Source organism: Mesoplodon bidens, assembly GCF_964165515.1.
Source record: "Mesoplodon bidens genome assembly, chromosome: 10".
Taxonomy (NCBI): Eukaryota; Metazoa; Chordata; class Mammalia; order Artiodactyla; family Ziphiidae; genus Mesoplodon; species Mesoplodon bidens.
Window position 1 is genome coordinate 91680393 of NC_138172.1, and position 17050 is coordinate 91697442.

The 17050-nt window shown below is 39.4% G+C and overlaps 2 protein-coding genes across 6 annotated transcripts in view; one reads left to right on the forward strand and one right to left on the reverse strand.

Moving 5' to 3' along the window:
* DEK (DEK proto-oncogene) overlaps positions 1–1702 on the forward strand; it is a 29982-nt gene extending 28280 nt beyond the window's left edge. For both annotated transcript variants that reach the window (XM_081247182.1, XM_081247183.1), the window contains exon 11: positions 129–1702. In XM_081247182.1, coding sequence (XP_081103308.1) covers positions 129–140 — 12 coding nt within the window. In that variant the 3' untranslated portion in view covers positions 141–1702. The remainder of the gene's footprint in view (positions 1–128) is intronic.
* A 578-nt stretch (positions 1703–2280) lies between these two features.
* The window catches only part of KDM1B (lysine demethylase 1B), a 56853-nt gene continuing 42083 nt past the window's right edge, over positions 2281–17050 (reverse strand). For all 4 annotated transcript variants that reach the window (XM_081247179.1, XM_081247178.1, XM_081247181.1 and 1 more), the window contains 5 exons: positions 11766–11882; positions 10914–11039; positions 9875–9997; positions 7944–8096; positions 2281–4009 (listed from right to left, as the gene is read on the reverse strand). In XM_081247179.1, coding sequence (XP_081103305.1) covers positions 3926–4009; positions 7944–8096; positions 9875–9997; positions 10914–11039; positions 11766–11882 — 603 coding nt within the window. In that variant the 3' untranslated portion in view covers positions 2281–3925. The remainder of the gene's footprint in view (positions 4010–7943; positions 8097–9874; positions 9998–10913; positions 11040–11765; positions 11883–17050) is intronic.

Genomic DNA, 17050 nt, shown 5'->3' on the forward strand with positions numbered 1-17050 from the left:
TATATTGAGCCCAGCTGATTTCCCAAGGTCACAGTAGTAAAATAGGAGTTAAAAAATATAATGAGGTTTTATGTGTTCCAACTATTGTATGTTGGGTATGAGGAAATAACGTTTCTCTTTCATTACAGCTAATTTCTTAAGAGGACAGAAACAGATGACCTGTACCCATGGATTTAAAGATCTGATTTATACCATTATACCAGCAAAGAGAATGTATTTCCTTTTCTAAATCTTTGCAAGCATTGTGTTGGTAGAACTTCCTTCTGACCTTTTTATCTTGAGTGTTAGGTGAATTTGCGTTTGCGGTTTTAAATTGCATTTCTATGCAGTTTTTAGTTTAAATTTTTGCATGGCAGTAATTGTCTCTTGCTTTTATAGTTGTATTTTGTACATTTTGGATTTCTTTATATAAGAGTATAGATTCTTGAACTGTTGTAGTTTTTAGTGTGCGCGTAATATTAGCTTAAGACATACTTTTAATCGTAGAACAGAAACGATCATAACTGGCATTTATACATGCAGAGACTATTGCAGTATTTAGCATATGAAATATTTTGAATACACATCTGTCAGTGTGAAAACTCAGTGGCAGTGTGTTCATCATATTAAAAATACACAAGCTTCAGCCGTCCAGATGACTGAATCGGAACTTTTCTCCTGCATGTGTATATATGTCAAATTGTCAGCATGACAAGAGTGACAGATGTTATTTTTGTATTTTTAAAAACGAATTTGTTGTATATAAAGTTTTTTTATTTCTTTTGTGCAGATCAATTTTTAAACTCATATAAGTACGTATCTTTACAGTTATTATAAACTATGAAATGTCAGTGTGTTCAGCCAGATGGTATGATGGAGCAGTGAAAGTCAGAATTCAGTGAAGAAAATACTGAAGGAACAGATAGTTCTCTGCTTTGCCTTGGAAGTGTCATCAATTTATAGTTTTAGTGTTAACCCTGCAGCAGTGTCTGTAGATACATTTTATAGTGAGGATAGACCAAAATCAACACATCAAAACTTCAAAAATTGGGGAGAGTTGGATTAATTAGAAGCACATTTCGCTTATAATAAATGATCTGATTTTTATTAACTGCTTTTGCCCATATAAAATGCTGATATTTACAGGAAACCTGGCCACCTTTATAATTATGGTGAAAGTACCAGTTGTAATTCCAGATTAAGATAATGTGTAGACAGTAGTGGGTATCTGACAAAGTATTTCTCAAAAGTGATAATAGACTTATTTTTAACATTAAAGAAACTTAACATATTTGTGGAATCAGGGGTGTTAGGCTTTAAATTTTGGTCAATTAGGATTCTGGGTGATCAACATATGGACCATTCCTGAATGAGACTAATTTTGTCTTTTAAATTAACTGTCTTAATCGGTTTATTAAATTATGTCAATTTTAAAATAAAACATGCTGCTTATACAAGAATTCGGCCTTTGATAAACCCTTGAGTGTTTAAAATATCTTTGCATCATAGAACAGAAATATATAAAAATGATATATATTGACTGTTAACAGGTGTTTTCACAGGTTTGACTTGTTTCTTGATAAAGTTATTAAGACATTAGAGAAAGGTATACTTAATACAAATGAATGGAATAAACAACTAAATGAGACTTAATAATTGGCATTTGGTTTTAAATATTTAATTTGTTCCTATAAACCTTGTCAATAAAAACAATAAATCACCACCTCTGTCTCTTTGCATTTGATGTTTTAACATGTATTTCAGAATAGAGATTTTTAAATGGATTTAGCCCCACAGCCTATATAATTTGGAGTGCTCATCAGTGGTAACTGACCAATTTTACTTTGAATTAAATACATTACAAAGAAATCACTAGGGAAAACTTGGAAGTCCTCTCACAAAACTAAGTCGATCAAAGTTAACAATTATGTGTGACCATTTACTTGAAAGGGATATACAATAATGCCTATGACCTAAAAAGTCTAAAGAGTGTTTAGAGGTTGAGGGGGTTGAGTTGGTGTATGTGAAAGTTTGTGGTGAAGATGTATCTGCTTAAGAGTGTGCATTCACCACTATAGTGCACACTGTATTTGAAAAACAAGTTTTATTAAGCAGTTTTACACAATCAGCGGTTCACAGTCTGCAGTTAAAACATTGTGTATATTCACTGCTACTCAATTACAAAATCTTCAGACAGCAGTGAAAAACATACTCAACTCAAGAAAAGGTACCGTGGTTCTTTAAAGAACAAAATGTTAGGTGATGTCACTTGAGACAGGAAATGAGGGTTTTTAAAAAAATTTTACCATACTTTATTTAGGTAGGTTTTCCCCTTGTTTGCTTATAGCAAGTTTAAGTGCCCAGAAACTAAAGTAATAATGTACTGTGAACCATTTCAACTTAAAATATTTTGCATTTATCACTCGACAACATGCTATTCTCTTGACATTTTAATACATAAAACACTTGAAAGCAGAATACTTCCCAATCAGACCCAATGGGTCTCATCAGATAACCTAAATATCAACATTTTCCTGTGTTAACCTTGAAACCAATATACTGCTATTTGCTTTCTTTCAATTGTATAATACTTTGCTGGGGAGGGAGGTGTGTCTCAGCTCTGTCTACAGTTCACCGTATGTTCTTTCTATAAAATACGATTTCTACTTATAAGCTGACTTTAAATTTTAAAAATACCTAATATTTTGAAAAGTGGTTTTAAAGTCATTTTGAGTCCTTTTTTAAGCTGACCAATATATTGAAAGAATTATTCAAAGACTTTTTAAAACAAAAGCACATAAATTACCCATATTTCTAACCTGTAAACTGAAGTTTCATGGCAAGATGGGCATCCTGAAGACCCTGAAATCAATGTTTATTTTTTGTTGTCATGAGTGAAAGAAGGAAAAAGTAAATATTTACCATGTACTCAGGCTTTTAAGATATGGCTTATAAAATGTGTAATATTTACCACGATATTACACATTTTTCTGCAGTTTTCCAGTGGACCTGCCTATGGAATACTGAAAACGTAATTCTATAAAAAATATTCCTAGAGACGTAATCAGTTATTCTAAAAAGAGGCAGTGGGGAGAAGCTTTAATTATTCTGACGAGATCCTTCTGCTAGTGGTTGCCAAAATTGAGGCTATTTAAAGTGTGCCATCCACCCAAACATGACTAAGAAAAATAGCCATATTCTATGTCTAAAGTATGAAGACCACACTATCTCTTCCCAATTCTCAGTGATACAATAACATGTACTGTTGAAGGAATTGAAAATTTTGCTGTTTTGCCAATGAGTGCACAAATCTAAAATATTTTACTATAAAAGATACTTGAATTTAAATTTCTTTTGAACACCCAATGGGAAGAAATATGTACAATATAAAATAGAAGTTTCATTTACCTTTGAAGAGTTTGTGCTGTATTCAAAAAGGAAAGATTTCTATCTAAATTTTAAGTAAAAGCTCAATATTGGAGGTATATAAAAATCTTAAGGCTCATTGGCAAAGATACTGATAAGTTGTCATAGAGGAAAAGTACATGGCTTTTTTTTTTTTTTAATCCCGCTTTATTGACTGGTTTCTCAATGTGTGAAAATTGGTCAGCCAAAAAAAATGTCAGATTTAAAGGGAATCTCCAGCCATGGAAGGATCATATCCAAGGTCTTAATTTAAGGTTATATTCTGCCTTATTCTGAGATCCGGAAGATTTAGCGCTAGTCAGACCTATGGAAAATGCCATTAAATATAAGTGCTTACAGAAGGATTCTTGGGGCTAGTGCTTTCAGAGTGGTAAAATGGGTTTACATTACCATGCCGCCTTAGAACATTTCAGTTTTGCTACCCAGAGAGGATTTTTTGTTTGATTTTATCAAAGTGAGGTTTAACATGTTTTTCAGGCTCCCATTTGGGAGAAGAAAGCTGGCTCCAGATAAATTCTGTTTAAAATGCCGCAATCTTACTTGCTTCTCGAACACCACTCAAATATGCCCCTGTAACAGTTTGTGGAAAATGCCTGTTTGTTGCCTGTAAAAAAAAAAATTGTATAATATGAGATCATGTATAAAGAATTTAGATGAAAATCAAAAGGTAAATACAAACTTACACTTTCTCTGATCCTCCTAAAATAAAGATTGCTGTCGCTCCTGTGTGCTCACATGAACACTCTACTCACCCATCCATAGCACCATGTTTCACCAAATTTATTCTACAATATAGTCAGTGCTCCCATGAAGTACTGTGTGACATTCATTAAGATATTTTCTATGTATGCCATGTGCTGGAGTTAAGGATAATAAGACACAGTCCTCTCCCATCAGACAATCTTAGTTGTTAAAATCAGTGATAAGTAAAACAAGCACAAAAAATGAATCACAGTTCATCCACGGCTGGAATTTTGCTAGATGGGTATAACAGAAAGAGGTGGGTTACTCCAAGGATAGATCAGTTCAACAGGAAGGGAAAAGACAAAAGGTGAGGACTGTCAACAGGAGAACCTCACTTTCAAGGAGGTTATAGTGGGAACAGAATAAGCAAACCAGGAGGACAGGAAACTTGAATTAATGACCGTTAGGTATTAAAGACAAGGTCTGGGATGTGGTTATGGGGAGAAGTAGCTGAAATGGGAGTTGAGTAGGTCATAGAAAAGGGAGGATAAGAAACAGATGAAGTTCCACGTGAACTAATTTAGGTTCCATGTCACCTAAACTGATGAATGGAATGGAAAACATCCAGGTGCCAAAGACTTTAATAAATGGGGGAATGACCAGGAGGTCAGTAGGAATACAATTACAGGGGGAGAGAGTCACAGAGTGACAGAAACTTCAAAGAAATGGCTTTTATAAGAAGATGAGGTAACAACTGTATCAAAGCAGCAAAGGAAAGTCAAAAACTTCCAAACCCTGTTCATGACCCTTTGGCACATTAGTCTAATAGGGCCATCTCTTGGAAGCAGTTCCCAGCTGTTGCCTGGAATGCAACCATTATGCTCTGTTCCTACAAAGTTGGCTCTTCACAGGCCAAGGAGGAATCAAAGACAGCTGTTTTTAAAATTACATTCTTTTGTAAAAATTCAAAAACCCTGAAGCGAAAAAATTAAAAACACTATTTTAGATGAACCAGGAAGACCTGTATAATCCCAAACTACAATATACAAAGTATGAAGGCAGATCAAAGAGTGCTGAGAATTCACTTTATTCTGCTAAACTGGGTGGATGTGTGTGTGTGTGTGGGGGGGGTGGGAAATAGCAAAGGGAAACCAATTCACCCTGAAAAATCCTTTATAAATCTCAGCCATTGGTGCCATCATGGAGGCAGAGGCTTGGCAAGGGTGAAAAACTGAGGACTGGTTTAAAAGACTATGAAGAGCGGGACTTCCCTGGTGGTGCAGTGGTTAAGAATCCGCCTGCCAATGTAGGCAACACAGGTGCGATCCCTGGTCCGGGAAGATCCCACGTGCTGCTGAGCAACTAAGAAACACAACTACTGAGCCTACAACTACTGAGCCACAACTACTGAGCCTGTGCTCTCAAGCCTGTGCTCCACAACAAGAGAAGCCATGGCAATGAGAAGCCCACGCACTGCAATGAAGAGTAGCCCCCCACTAGATGCAACTAGAGAAAGCCCATGAGCAGCAACGAAGATGCAACATGGCCAAAAAAAAAAAAAAAGACTTTGAAGAGCAATTTGGTCCCTCATCAGGTTCCCCACTCCCCCTACTGCAACCCCCAGGAGTTCTGAGGTACAGGGCAGGGGTAAGGTTCCAAACAAAATGCAATTAAGTAAAACTAAGAGTAAGGCTTCGAGTTTCCAGAATGCCAGGAGGTGAGCCTCTATCATGCAAATGAGAAACTAAGAGAAAAGAGCTATAGATAGATCCTGATGTTTGGGCCCCCAACCTCCAGTTGACAAGCTTGCTGGAACTTTCAGTTGGCTTTTTAAAAAGTGCCTCACTCAAATCTGAACAGTCAAGGACTGGACATTCGGACATATGGGAGGCAAAGACTAAAGTAAACAAAATAGGAACTCAGGAGCCATGTAAGGAGCAAGTTACAAAGCAAGAAGAAAATGCTACCAAAAAGGAATACTCTTAGAACAAGAAAGTGCTCATAAAGTAAAGGAGCCAACGTTTAAAAAATTGACTCAAGGTTTAGAATATAAAAAACAGCAAAGAGTAACAGCAAAGAAGATAAGATAATCAATTCAACAGTTCCAATATATGAAATAGAAGATCTAGAAATAAGAGAAAAATTGTAGGAATGAAATGAGCAGAGTAAAAAAAATCTAGAGGATGAAGGACATGAGCTCCAGGATTATAAGGAATGCAAAAAAAAGGCACAGAAAGGATTAGGAATCAGAACAGCAAAACATTTCTCAACAGAAGTAAATCAAGAAAGAAGAAAGGCTGACTTCACACCCATTAGGACAGCCATTATAAAAAAACAGAAAATAGTAAGTGTTGACGAGGATGTAGAGAAACTGGACCCCTTGTGTGCTGTTTGTGGGAAGGTAAAGTGGTGCAGCTGCTGTGGAAAAGAGTGTGGTGGTTCCTCAAAAAACTAAAAAACAGAATTAATATATGATCCAGCAATTCCACTTCTGGGTATACACCCAAAATAACTGAAAGCAGGTTCTCGAAGAAATCTTTGTACACCCAGGTTCATAGCAGCACTATTCACAATAGCCAAAAAAGACAGAAGCACCTCAGGTGTCCATGACAGATGAACAGATAAACTAAATGTGATAGGTGCATATAATGGAATATTATTTAGTCTTAAAAAAGAAGGATATTCTGACACATGCCACAACGTGGATGCAATTTGAGGGCATTACGCTAAGCAAAATTAGCCAGTCACAAAAGGACAAATACTCTATGATTCCACTTATATGATGAGGTACCTAGAACAAATTCAGAGAGAGAGAGACAGTAAGTTGAATGGTGTTTGCTGGGAGCTGGGGGAGGGGGAGTTGTACACAGTTTCGGTTCTGCAGTATAAAAATGTCCTGGAGATGGATGGTAGCAATGGTTGTACAATAGTGTGGATGTATTTAATGTCTCTTAACTGGACACTTGAAGGTAGTTTAGGTGGTAAATTTTGTTATGTGTTGTTTGCCACAATTTTAAAAATAAATATTGAAAAAAAAGAAAAAAGAGAGGGATCTAGGAAATAAGAACCCCAAGCCTGGAAAGTGGTAAGGAGGAGTGCTGGGAGGACAGCTCTGCAGGAGTCCCCGGGATCAACCAGTGCAGCCTGGAGCAGAGGGAAGATGCCAGGAAAGGGGGTTTTGAGAAACAGAACCTACAGGCCGGCCAGAGGGATTCAACTGTGAATTAGAGACGACTCAAGAATGGGGAGGCTTTGGAATTTCCTGGCAGTCCAGTGGTTAAGACTCTGTGCTTCCACTGCAGGGGACACGGGTTCCATCCCTGGTCTGGGAACTAAGAGTCGTGCGTACAACGCAGCCAAAAAAAAAAAAAAAGAGTGGGGAGGCTTAAGGAGTGGTGTAAAAAGAATTAAGCTAGTGAAAAAAGAGGCCATTATGACCGAAGAGAAAACAGCTGTGTAAGAAAGGAATCAGCGAACGCCTTCCTTCCTGGCTCAGCAGTAAGCAGCCACACCATATAAGCACTGACACCAATTTAGTGAAAAGTGTGAAAAAACCAGGGTGGGCTAAACCTTTAACCTGATAGGACGTCGGGAGATAATGTCTAACTTCTTAAATCAGAAGACAACAGTATAAAAATCTTAAAGCATGAAGTAAATTCCAGAAGAAACAGGAGAAAGAGTTAAAAATGGCTGCTTGGGGAGTTTGAGGAGGATGCTGTCAGGGTACCTGCTGCTTGTTGCCGTAAGACTTTTGACGGCATTTGATGTTGCTTTTAAACTCTGGGCATAGATCACTTTAATTAAAAGCAAGTGATCAAAATGAAAGCAATCAGGGTCGGAGTCCCCGTACACACCTCGCCAGCAAAAAAGATGGTTCCTTGTATTTCCTCAGCAAGGATGTCGTAGGCCTCACCACTGCCCCCTGTCTTCACGAAGCTGTATGCCATCTGGATCCAGGGGTCTGTGCTCCACCGGGTGACAAAATACTTCGTGGGATCTGGGACTTCCTGTGTCAAGTAGAAGGAATTGGAAAACGGGATCAAGAAGGGACTTAGACTTGATGTAACCCAACGTATAAAATTACAGTTCTTCCTCCATCTAGAAAGTGAGTTAATCCGTGTAGCATTCTGAGAGCAGTTCTCAGCATGACCCTCCAGCCCCCTTGCTGCTCTGCCCAGGCGCCGTCTCTGTGCATTTTCCTCTTTCGCTGCCCCAACTCTCTGACCTTCCCCAGCACACACACACATCTCCCCGCTTCAATACTTTATCATTCTGCCAGAGATGCTTTCTCCCACCTACCAGGGGCCATCACCAACGGCGAAGAGTCCAGGCATTCCCCTTCCCATCGCCTGAAACGCGCTGGACCAGGGGAGGAAAGGGACGGGCAGGGTCTTAGGACCTCTAACTGGAATTCTCAACAGGCTTCTTCACAAAGCAGCTACACAGGTTAGGTTTCACTCTACGTTTCAAATAATTTTCTAGGCTGACCTCTGCCAAGTGCCACCATGAAATAGATTTCTATGGAACCTGTGTTAAGTTCCAAATAACTGATTTGAAAACAAATTTTTGAACAAAAGCCCCAAGCTAATAAGAACTACTGTGAGATAGAATCACATCATGTGAAATAAGCGATACCCCGAGGGCCCCCCTCTCTTGAATGTATGTAACATTTGAGGCATTTTCATTTCTTTGTACTTCTGCTCCTTTATTTGAAAAAGTTACATGTCACACCATTTATACATCTCCAGAGACTGTGAGATTTAGTAAATTGGCAAATAGAAAGTACCTTGAGCTTCTTGGAGGAAAGGGAGAGAAGAGACTTGCTGTGGGGTACAGAAAATTCTGGACAATGTCCCTTTGATTGGAAAACTGTTGTCAAAGCTTGCTAGGGTTTGGGTAAATACAGAATCTGTGGAAAATGCTGAGCCTTTTACCTCCTTAGGAAAGAATGGGGGTGTGCATGACGTGAGACAAAAGGAAGGAAGACAATCATGTAAAAGGAGGAATGGGGTACTATTATGCACTGTGTCCCCCCAGAATTCAGAGGATGAAACCCTAACCCCCAGTACCTCAGAACGTGACTGTATTTGAGATGCGGCCTTTGACGAGGTAATTAAGTCAAAATGGGATCATTAGGGTGGACCTTAATCCAGTGTGATAGGTGTCCTTCTAACAAGAGAGGATTAGAACACAGACAAGAGACAGAGACGCACCCATGTGAGGACACAGTGGGAAGGCAGCCGTCTGTGAGCCAAGGAGAGAAGCCTCAGGAGAAACCAACCCCTTGATCTGGCGACACCTTGATCTTGGACTTCTAGCCTCCAGAATTGTGAGAAAATAAATTTCTGTTGCTTGAACTACCCAGTTTGTGGCATTTTGTTATGGCGGCCTGAGCAAACTAATCCAGGTACTTAAGTGGAAAGTTGGATACTGAAAGAAATAAGAGAAATGTGGTCCACCGCCTCAAGGTCCTTCATTTCTGGTATTGATGGATTAGCTTTGGGTTCAAACCACTCCAAACAGTGAAGTTAGCAGCAAGCGTGTCTTTCTCTCTCTTTTTTTTTTTAACATCTTTATTGGAGTATAATTGCTTTACAATGTTGCATTAGTTTCTGCTGTATAACAAAGTGAATCAGCTATACGCCTACATGTATCCCCATATCCCCTCCCTCTTGCGTCTCCCTCCCACTCCCCCATCCCACCCCTCTAGGTGGTCACAAAGCACCGAGCTGACCTCCCAGTGCTATGCGGCTAGTCTTTCTCTTTTCAAAGAGGGGTGTCTGACCTGCTCCTTGAAGAGCTCGCGCAGGGTGGCCATGCACTGCTGCAGCACCTGCTTGTCCTCCAGGCTCTTGACGGCCGCCACCGCCTCCCCCGCGATCACCGACATCAACACGCTGTGCTGCTTCTGGACACGCGACGGGAAAAGCACTTTACACTTTGGACTTCGGGCACCAAAGTCTCTAGACGCACAGTTCCAAACAGAGAAGGACCTCATCCTCACATCAAATGTCATCATTTCCTACTGTCCTGTAGCCTCCTTTCCATCACCCAGGCCACACGTACTCATTATTCGAATAATATTTACGCATTTTATTGTTCCCTGCTGGAAAAACTCCGGAAGTCATGTAAATATCAAATTCCGGGTTCTTTTGGCTTTTCCCTTCTAAGAACTTGTTTTAGAAGAAGTAGAATGACATTGAGAAAGGAATTCTGCCGATCAAATAATGGGAAAAAACCTTCTCAAACAGTAAGGACATTTTGCCCTTGGCTCCCACGTGGAACCTTTGAAGATAAAGTGTATTGGAACAAAGAGTCAGGAGGAAAAACAACTGTGATTCTTTGGCAGGACATCATCACAACCGTCACTTGTGAGCCCCAGGTATGTCCTCTCCTCGTCTTCCTTCCCCCACCAATCACATCCACCGACTCCCAGACCTGTCCTCACCTGCGCCAGTCATATCCCATCCCCCACCAGGGCTCCCTGGGGGACTCTCGGGGAGTACATTTCAAGCACCACTCGTGACTGTGCTGACACCCATTCTCCCTAAAAGGAATCCTTCCATCAGCCTGAAGTAACACATTTCCACAGCAACAAATTCATTTCCCAGGGAGCAATATTAGTACTTTAAGAAAATATGGCAGATATTGGGGCTCCTTTCCTACAGGAAAATGTCCCATCCAAGTGTCCCCCCAGAATATAAACAGACCTCTGGAGTGTCCACTATGTCCATTAGTTCTTGGACTCAACACACAAGTAGTTACCAAACCAAATTCTGAAATGTAATAAGGGAATTCAAACCACATTCCACCAATGATTTTACCTGGGGATCCATGTCATAGAACACGGCAAAAAGCCCTCGCTTGCTGGCACTAGGAGAAACGTGACCAAAAAAGTCAGCCCCTTGGACTTTACTGTCCCAAAACCTATAGGGAAATTGCAAGGCAATCTGGAAAGCGAGCAAGAGAAAGGTGGTTAACAGCTTCTTGAAATCAGAAGTACAGCAATCTCTAAGAAGCCACCTATAGCTCTTAAATACTTCAGTTAAAAAAAAAAAAGATGTTCAAAAACCTCAAACATTTCTAAATACTCCCTTTCCATTCTCCTACCTCCTTTGTTCTCTTTGTGACCATCTGGCTTTTTATGCCATTCAGTCCTGTACTCCCACAGATAACGGTGGGAACCACTGACAACTTCTAGGCTAATCTGAAGATGAAGAACATCCCTGAGACCTGGTCTTGAACCTTACATCCATGAGATAAATTCTTACTAATCATACGTCTGCTGGTATCTACTGTAGCGCTGAGAGATTCTGCTAAAGGAGGTTTTCAAGGCAAAGGATGTATAAAACACTCGTCACTGGGGCTAATTAGTGCAGGGTAGACATGGAAAGCAGAAAAAAAAAAAAGAATTGCTTATTTATATACCCAGTTCAAATTCTGAATAACAAGTCATTCTCCTAAAATCAAAACTCCCAGACCTTAGCCAGCTCTCCTCTTTTTGTTTTGTTAATATCCTTTTATATTCTTCATGAACAATTACTCAAAGGAAGAGGAAATCTTCGAATTTGATTTGGATTCAAAAATGACCTGCTACTTGCCAATATCAGAAGTTAAGGAACCCCTGTCATCTGATACTCATCTCTCTACTTCTGAGGCTTAAGTAATTAAGTTACCTTTTCAATGATGCCTGCACCTAAGCTGTTGATAGCCTTCATCTTCTTGTCTGACAATGGTGGATTAAACTGAAGGGAACCTTTCTGCAGTAAGGCCAGGGGCACAGTGACTAACACCTGTGGGAAATAATGAACAGTTAACATACAAACAGCAACTGAATCTAATACTCAGTGGGTTCATTTCCAGGAAAATCTTAATGCCTAAAGAACTGCCCACCCCCCTTTTTATTGCCAGTAATGAGATTATCAACATCCTATGTTGTTACACTGGTAAGAAGAATAACTGCCATGTACAGTTGTGCAGGCTGTTCACTGCACAAGAGTGGACTGGCTGAGCAGAAGCAACATTCATATGGAGGAATCTGCATTAAGGTTTTGATGCATTAATAACCCTGGGTAAGAAGAGTCAGCAGATCTCAATCCTGAAAAGCAATGCTGTAAGAGGAAATAGCCCTAAATACAGAGTCAGGAGAACTAGATTTTGTGTATCATTCCTGACACTTTCTAATGTGTGGCCAAGGTAATACCTGCCCTACTAACCTTAAAGGATTGGGGAAATGCTTAAAACTAAAACTCTTACAATATACATCAGTATGCTTCATAAATGGCAAAGCACATCACAAACATTAGGGATGATTATAATCATGTAAAGCCACACACCTTTTTCTTTAAAGGAGGAAACAATTTATTGCAGGTTTTCAACTAGTTTACAGAATCATTTAGAGCCTCCAAGAACAACTCACAAAACCAGACCATCAAAGAGCGTTGCTGTCTCTCCATACAATCAAGAAATTTCCGGTGAACTATCTGCTGAACAATCATCGACAGGAAGACACTAGAACTCACCAAAAAGGATACCCCATACCCAAAGACAGAGGAGAAGCTGCAGTGAGACGGTAAGAGGGGTGCAATCACAATAAAATCAAATCCCGTAACTGCTGGGTGGGTGACTCATAAACTGGAGAGCACTTATACCACAGAAGTCCACCCACTGGAGTGAAGGTTCTAAGCCCCACGTCAGGCTTCCCAATCTGGGGGTCCAGAACCGGGAGGAGGAATTCCTAGAGAATCAGACTTTGAAGGCTAGCGGGATTTGACTGCAGGATTCCAACAGGACTGGGGGAAACAGAGACTCCACTCTTGGAGGGCACACACAAAGTAGTGTGTGCAGTGGGACCCAGGGGAAGGAGCAGTGACCCCATAGGAGACTGAACCAGACCTACCTGCTAGTGTTGGAGGGTCTCCTGCAGAGGCGGGGGGTGGCTGTGGCTCACTGTGAGGACAAGGACACTGGCAGTGGAAGTTCTGGGAAGTACTCCTTGGCGTGAGTCCTCCCAGAGTCCACCATTAGCCCCACCAAAGAGCTGGATAGGCTCCAGTGCTGGGTTGCCTCAGGCCAAACAATTAACAGGGAGGGAACCCAGCCCCACCCATCAGCAGACAAGCAGATTAAAGTTTTACTGAGCTCTGCCCACCAGAGCAACACCCAGCTCTACCCACCACCAGTCCCTCCCATCAGGAAAGCTGCACAAGCCTCTTAGATAGCCTCATCCACCAGAGGGTGGACAGCAGAAGCAAGAAGAACTACAATTCTACAGACTGTGGAACAAAAACCACATTCACAGACAGATAGACAAGATGAAAAGGCAGAGGGCTATGTACCAGATGAAGGAACAAGATAAAACCCCAGAGAAACAACTAAATGAAGTGGAGATAGGCAACCTTCCAGAAAAATAATTCAGAATAATGATAGTGAAGATGATCCAGGACCTCAGAAAAAGAATGGAGGCAAAGATCGAGAAGATGCAAGAAATGTTTAACAAAGACCTAGAAGAATTAAAAAACAAACACCTAGAAGAATTAAAGAACAAACAAACAGAGATAACTGAATACAATAACTGAAATGAAAACTACACTAGAAGGAATCAATAGCAGAATAACTGAGGCAGAAGAACGGATAAGTGACCTGGAAGACAGAATGGTGGAATTCACTGCTGCAGAACAGAATAAAGAAAAAGAATGAAAAGAAATGAAGACAGCCTAACAGACCTCTGGGACAACATTAAACGCAACAACATTCACATTATAGGGGTGCCAGAAGGAGAACAGAGAGAGAAAGGACCCGAGAAAATATTTGAAGAGATTATAGTCAAAAATTTCCCTAACATGGGAAAGGAAATAGCCACCCAAGTCCAGGAAGTACAGAGAGTCCCAGGCAGGGTAAACCCAAGGAGAAACATGCCAAGACACGTAGTAATCAAACTGACAAAAATTAAAGACACAGAAAAATTACTGAAAGCAGCAAGGGAAAAACAACAAATAACATACAAGGGAACTCCCATAAGGTTAACAGCTGATTTCTCAGCAGAAACTCTACAAGCCAGTAGGGAGTGGCATGATATATGTAAAGTGATGAAAGAGAAGAACGTAAAACCAAGATTACTCTACCAGGCAAGGATCTCATTCAGATTCGATGGAGAAATCAAAAGCTTTACAGACGAGCAAAAGCTAAGAGAATTCAGCACCACCAAACCAGCCCTACAACAAATGCTAAAGGAACTTCTCTAAGTGGGAAACACAAGAGAAGAAAAGGACCTACAAAAACAAACCTGAAACAATTAAGAAAATGGTCATAGGAACATACATATAGATAATTACCTTAAATGTGAAAGGATTAAATGCTCCAACCAAAAGACACAGGTTTGCTGAATGGATACAAAAACAAAAACCATATATATATGCTGTCTACAAGAGACCCACTTCAGACCTAGGGACACATACAGACTGAAAGTGAGAGGATGGAAAAAGAATTCCATGCAAATGGAAATCAAAAGAAAGCTGGAGTAGCAATTCTCATATCAGACAAAATAGACTTTAAAATAAAGACTATTACAAGAGACAAAGAAGGACACTACATAATGATCAAGGGATCTATCCAAGAAGAAAATATAACACCTGTAAATATTTATGCACCCACCATAGGAGCACCTCAATATGTAAGGCAACCACTAACAGCTATAAAAGAGGAAATCGACAGTAACACAATAATAGTGGGGGACTTTAACACCTCACTTACACCAATGGACAGATCATCCAGACAGAAAATTAATAAGGAAACACAAGCTTTAAATGACACAATAGACCAGATAGATTTAATTGATATTTATAGGACATTCCACCCCAAAACAGCAGATTACACTTTCTTCTCAAGTGCACATGGAACATTCTCCAGGATAGATCATATCCTGGGTCACAAATCAAGCCTCAGTAAATTTCAGAAAATTGAAATCATATCAAGCAACTTTTCTGACCACAACACTATGAGATTAGAAGTCAATTACAGGGAGAAAAATGTAAAAAACACAAACACATGGAGGTTAAACAATACGTTACTAAATAACCAAGAGATCACTGAAGAAATCAAAGAGGAAATCAAAAAATACCGAGAGACAAATGACAACAAAAACACGATGATCCAAAACCTATGGGATGCAGCAAAAGCAGTTCTAAGAGGGAAGTTGATAGCAATACAATCCTAACTCAAGAAACAAGAAACATCTCAAATAAACAACCTAACCTTACACCTAAAGGAACTAGAGAAAGAACAAACAAAACCCAAAGTTAGTAGAAGGAAAGAAATCATAAAGATAAGACAGAAATAAATGAAATAGAAACGAAGAAAACAATAGCAAAGATCAATAAAACTAAAAGCTGGTTTTTTGAGAAGATAAGCAAAATTGATAAACCTTTAGCCAGACTCATCAAGAAAAAGAGGGAGAGGACTCAAATCAATAAAATTAGAAATGAAAAAGGAGACATTACAACGGACACTGCAGAAATACAAAGCATCCTAAGAGACTACTACAAGCAACTCTATGCCAATAAAATGGATACCCCGGAAGATATGGACAAATTCTTAGGAAGGTATAACCTTCTAAGACTGCACCAGAAAGAAACAGAAAATATGAACAGACCAATCACAAGCACTGAAACTGAAACTGTGATTAAAAATCTTCAAACAAACAAAAGTCCAGGACCAGATGGCTTCAAAGGTGAATTCTATCAAACATTTTGAGAAGAGCTAACACTGATCCTTCTCAAACTCTTTCCAAAAAATTGCAGAGGAAGGAACACTCCCACAATATCACCAATGAATATACACTGAAAAATCCTCAACAAAATACTAGCAAACAGAATCCAACAACACATTAAAAGGATCATACACCATGATCAAGTGGGATTTATCCCAAGGATGCAAGGATTCTTCAGTATATGCAAATCAATCAATGTGATACACCATATTAACAAACTGAAGAATAAAAACCATATGATCATCTCCATAGATGCAGAAAAAGCTTCTGACAAAATTCAACATCCATTTATGATAAAAACTCTCCAGAAAGTGGGCACACAGGGAACCTACCTCAACATAATAAAGGCCATATATGACAAACCCACAGCAAACATCATTCTCAATGGTGAAAAACTGAAAGCATTTCCTCTAATATCAGGAACAAGACAAGGATGTCCACTCTCACCACTACTATTCAACATAGTTTTGGAAGTCCTAGCCATGGCAATCAGAGTATAAAAAGAAGTAAAAGGAATACAAATTGGACAAGAAGAAGTAAAACTGTCACTGTTTGCAGATGACATGATACTATACACAGAGAATCCTAAAGATGCTACCAGAAAACTACTAGAGCTAATCAATGAATTTGGTAAAGTTGCAGGATACAAAATTAATGCACAGAAATCTCTTGCATTCCTATACACTAACAATGAAAAATCAGAAAGAGAATTTAAGGATAGAATACCATTCACCATTTCAACAAAAAGAATAAAATACCTAGGAATAAACCTACCTAAGGAGGTACAAGACCTGTATGCAGAAAACTATAAGACACTGATGAAAGAAATCAAAGATGACACAAACAGATGGAGAGATATACCATGTTCTTGGATTGGAAGAATCAATATTGTGAAAATGACTATACTACCCAAAGCGATCTACAGATTCAATGCAATCCCTATCAAATTACCAGTGGCATTTTTTACAGAGCTAGAACAAAAAATCTTAAAATTTGTAGGAGACACAAAAGACCCCGAATAGCCAAAGTAGTCTTGAGGGAAAAAAGCACAGCTGGAGGAATCAGACTCCTTGACTTCAGAGTATATTACAAAGCTACAGTAATTAAGATAATATGGTACTGGCACAAAAACAGAAATATAGAGTAGAATGGAACAGAATAGAAAGCCCAGAGATAAACCCACACACCTATGGT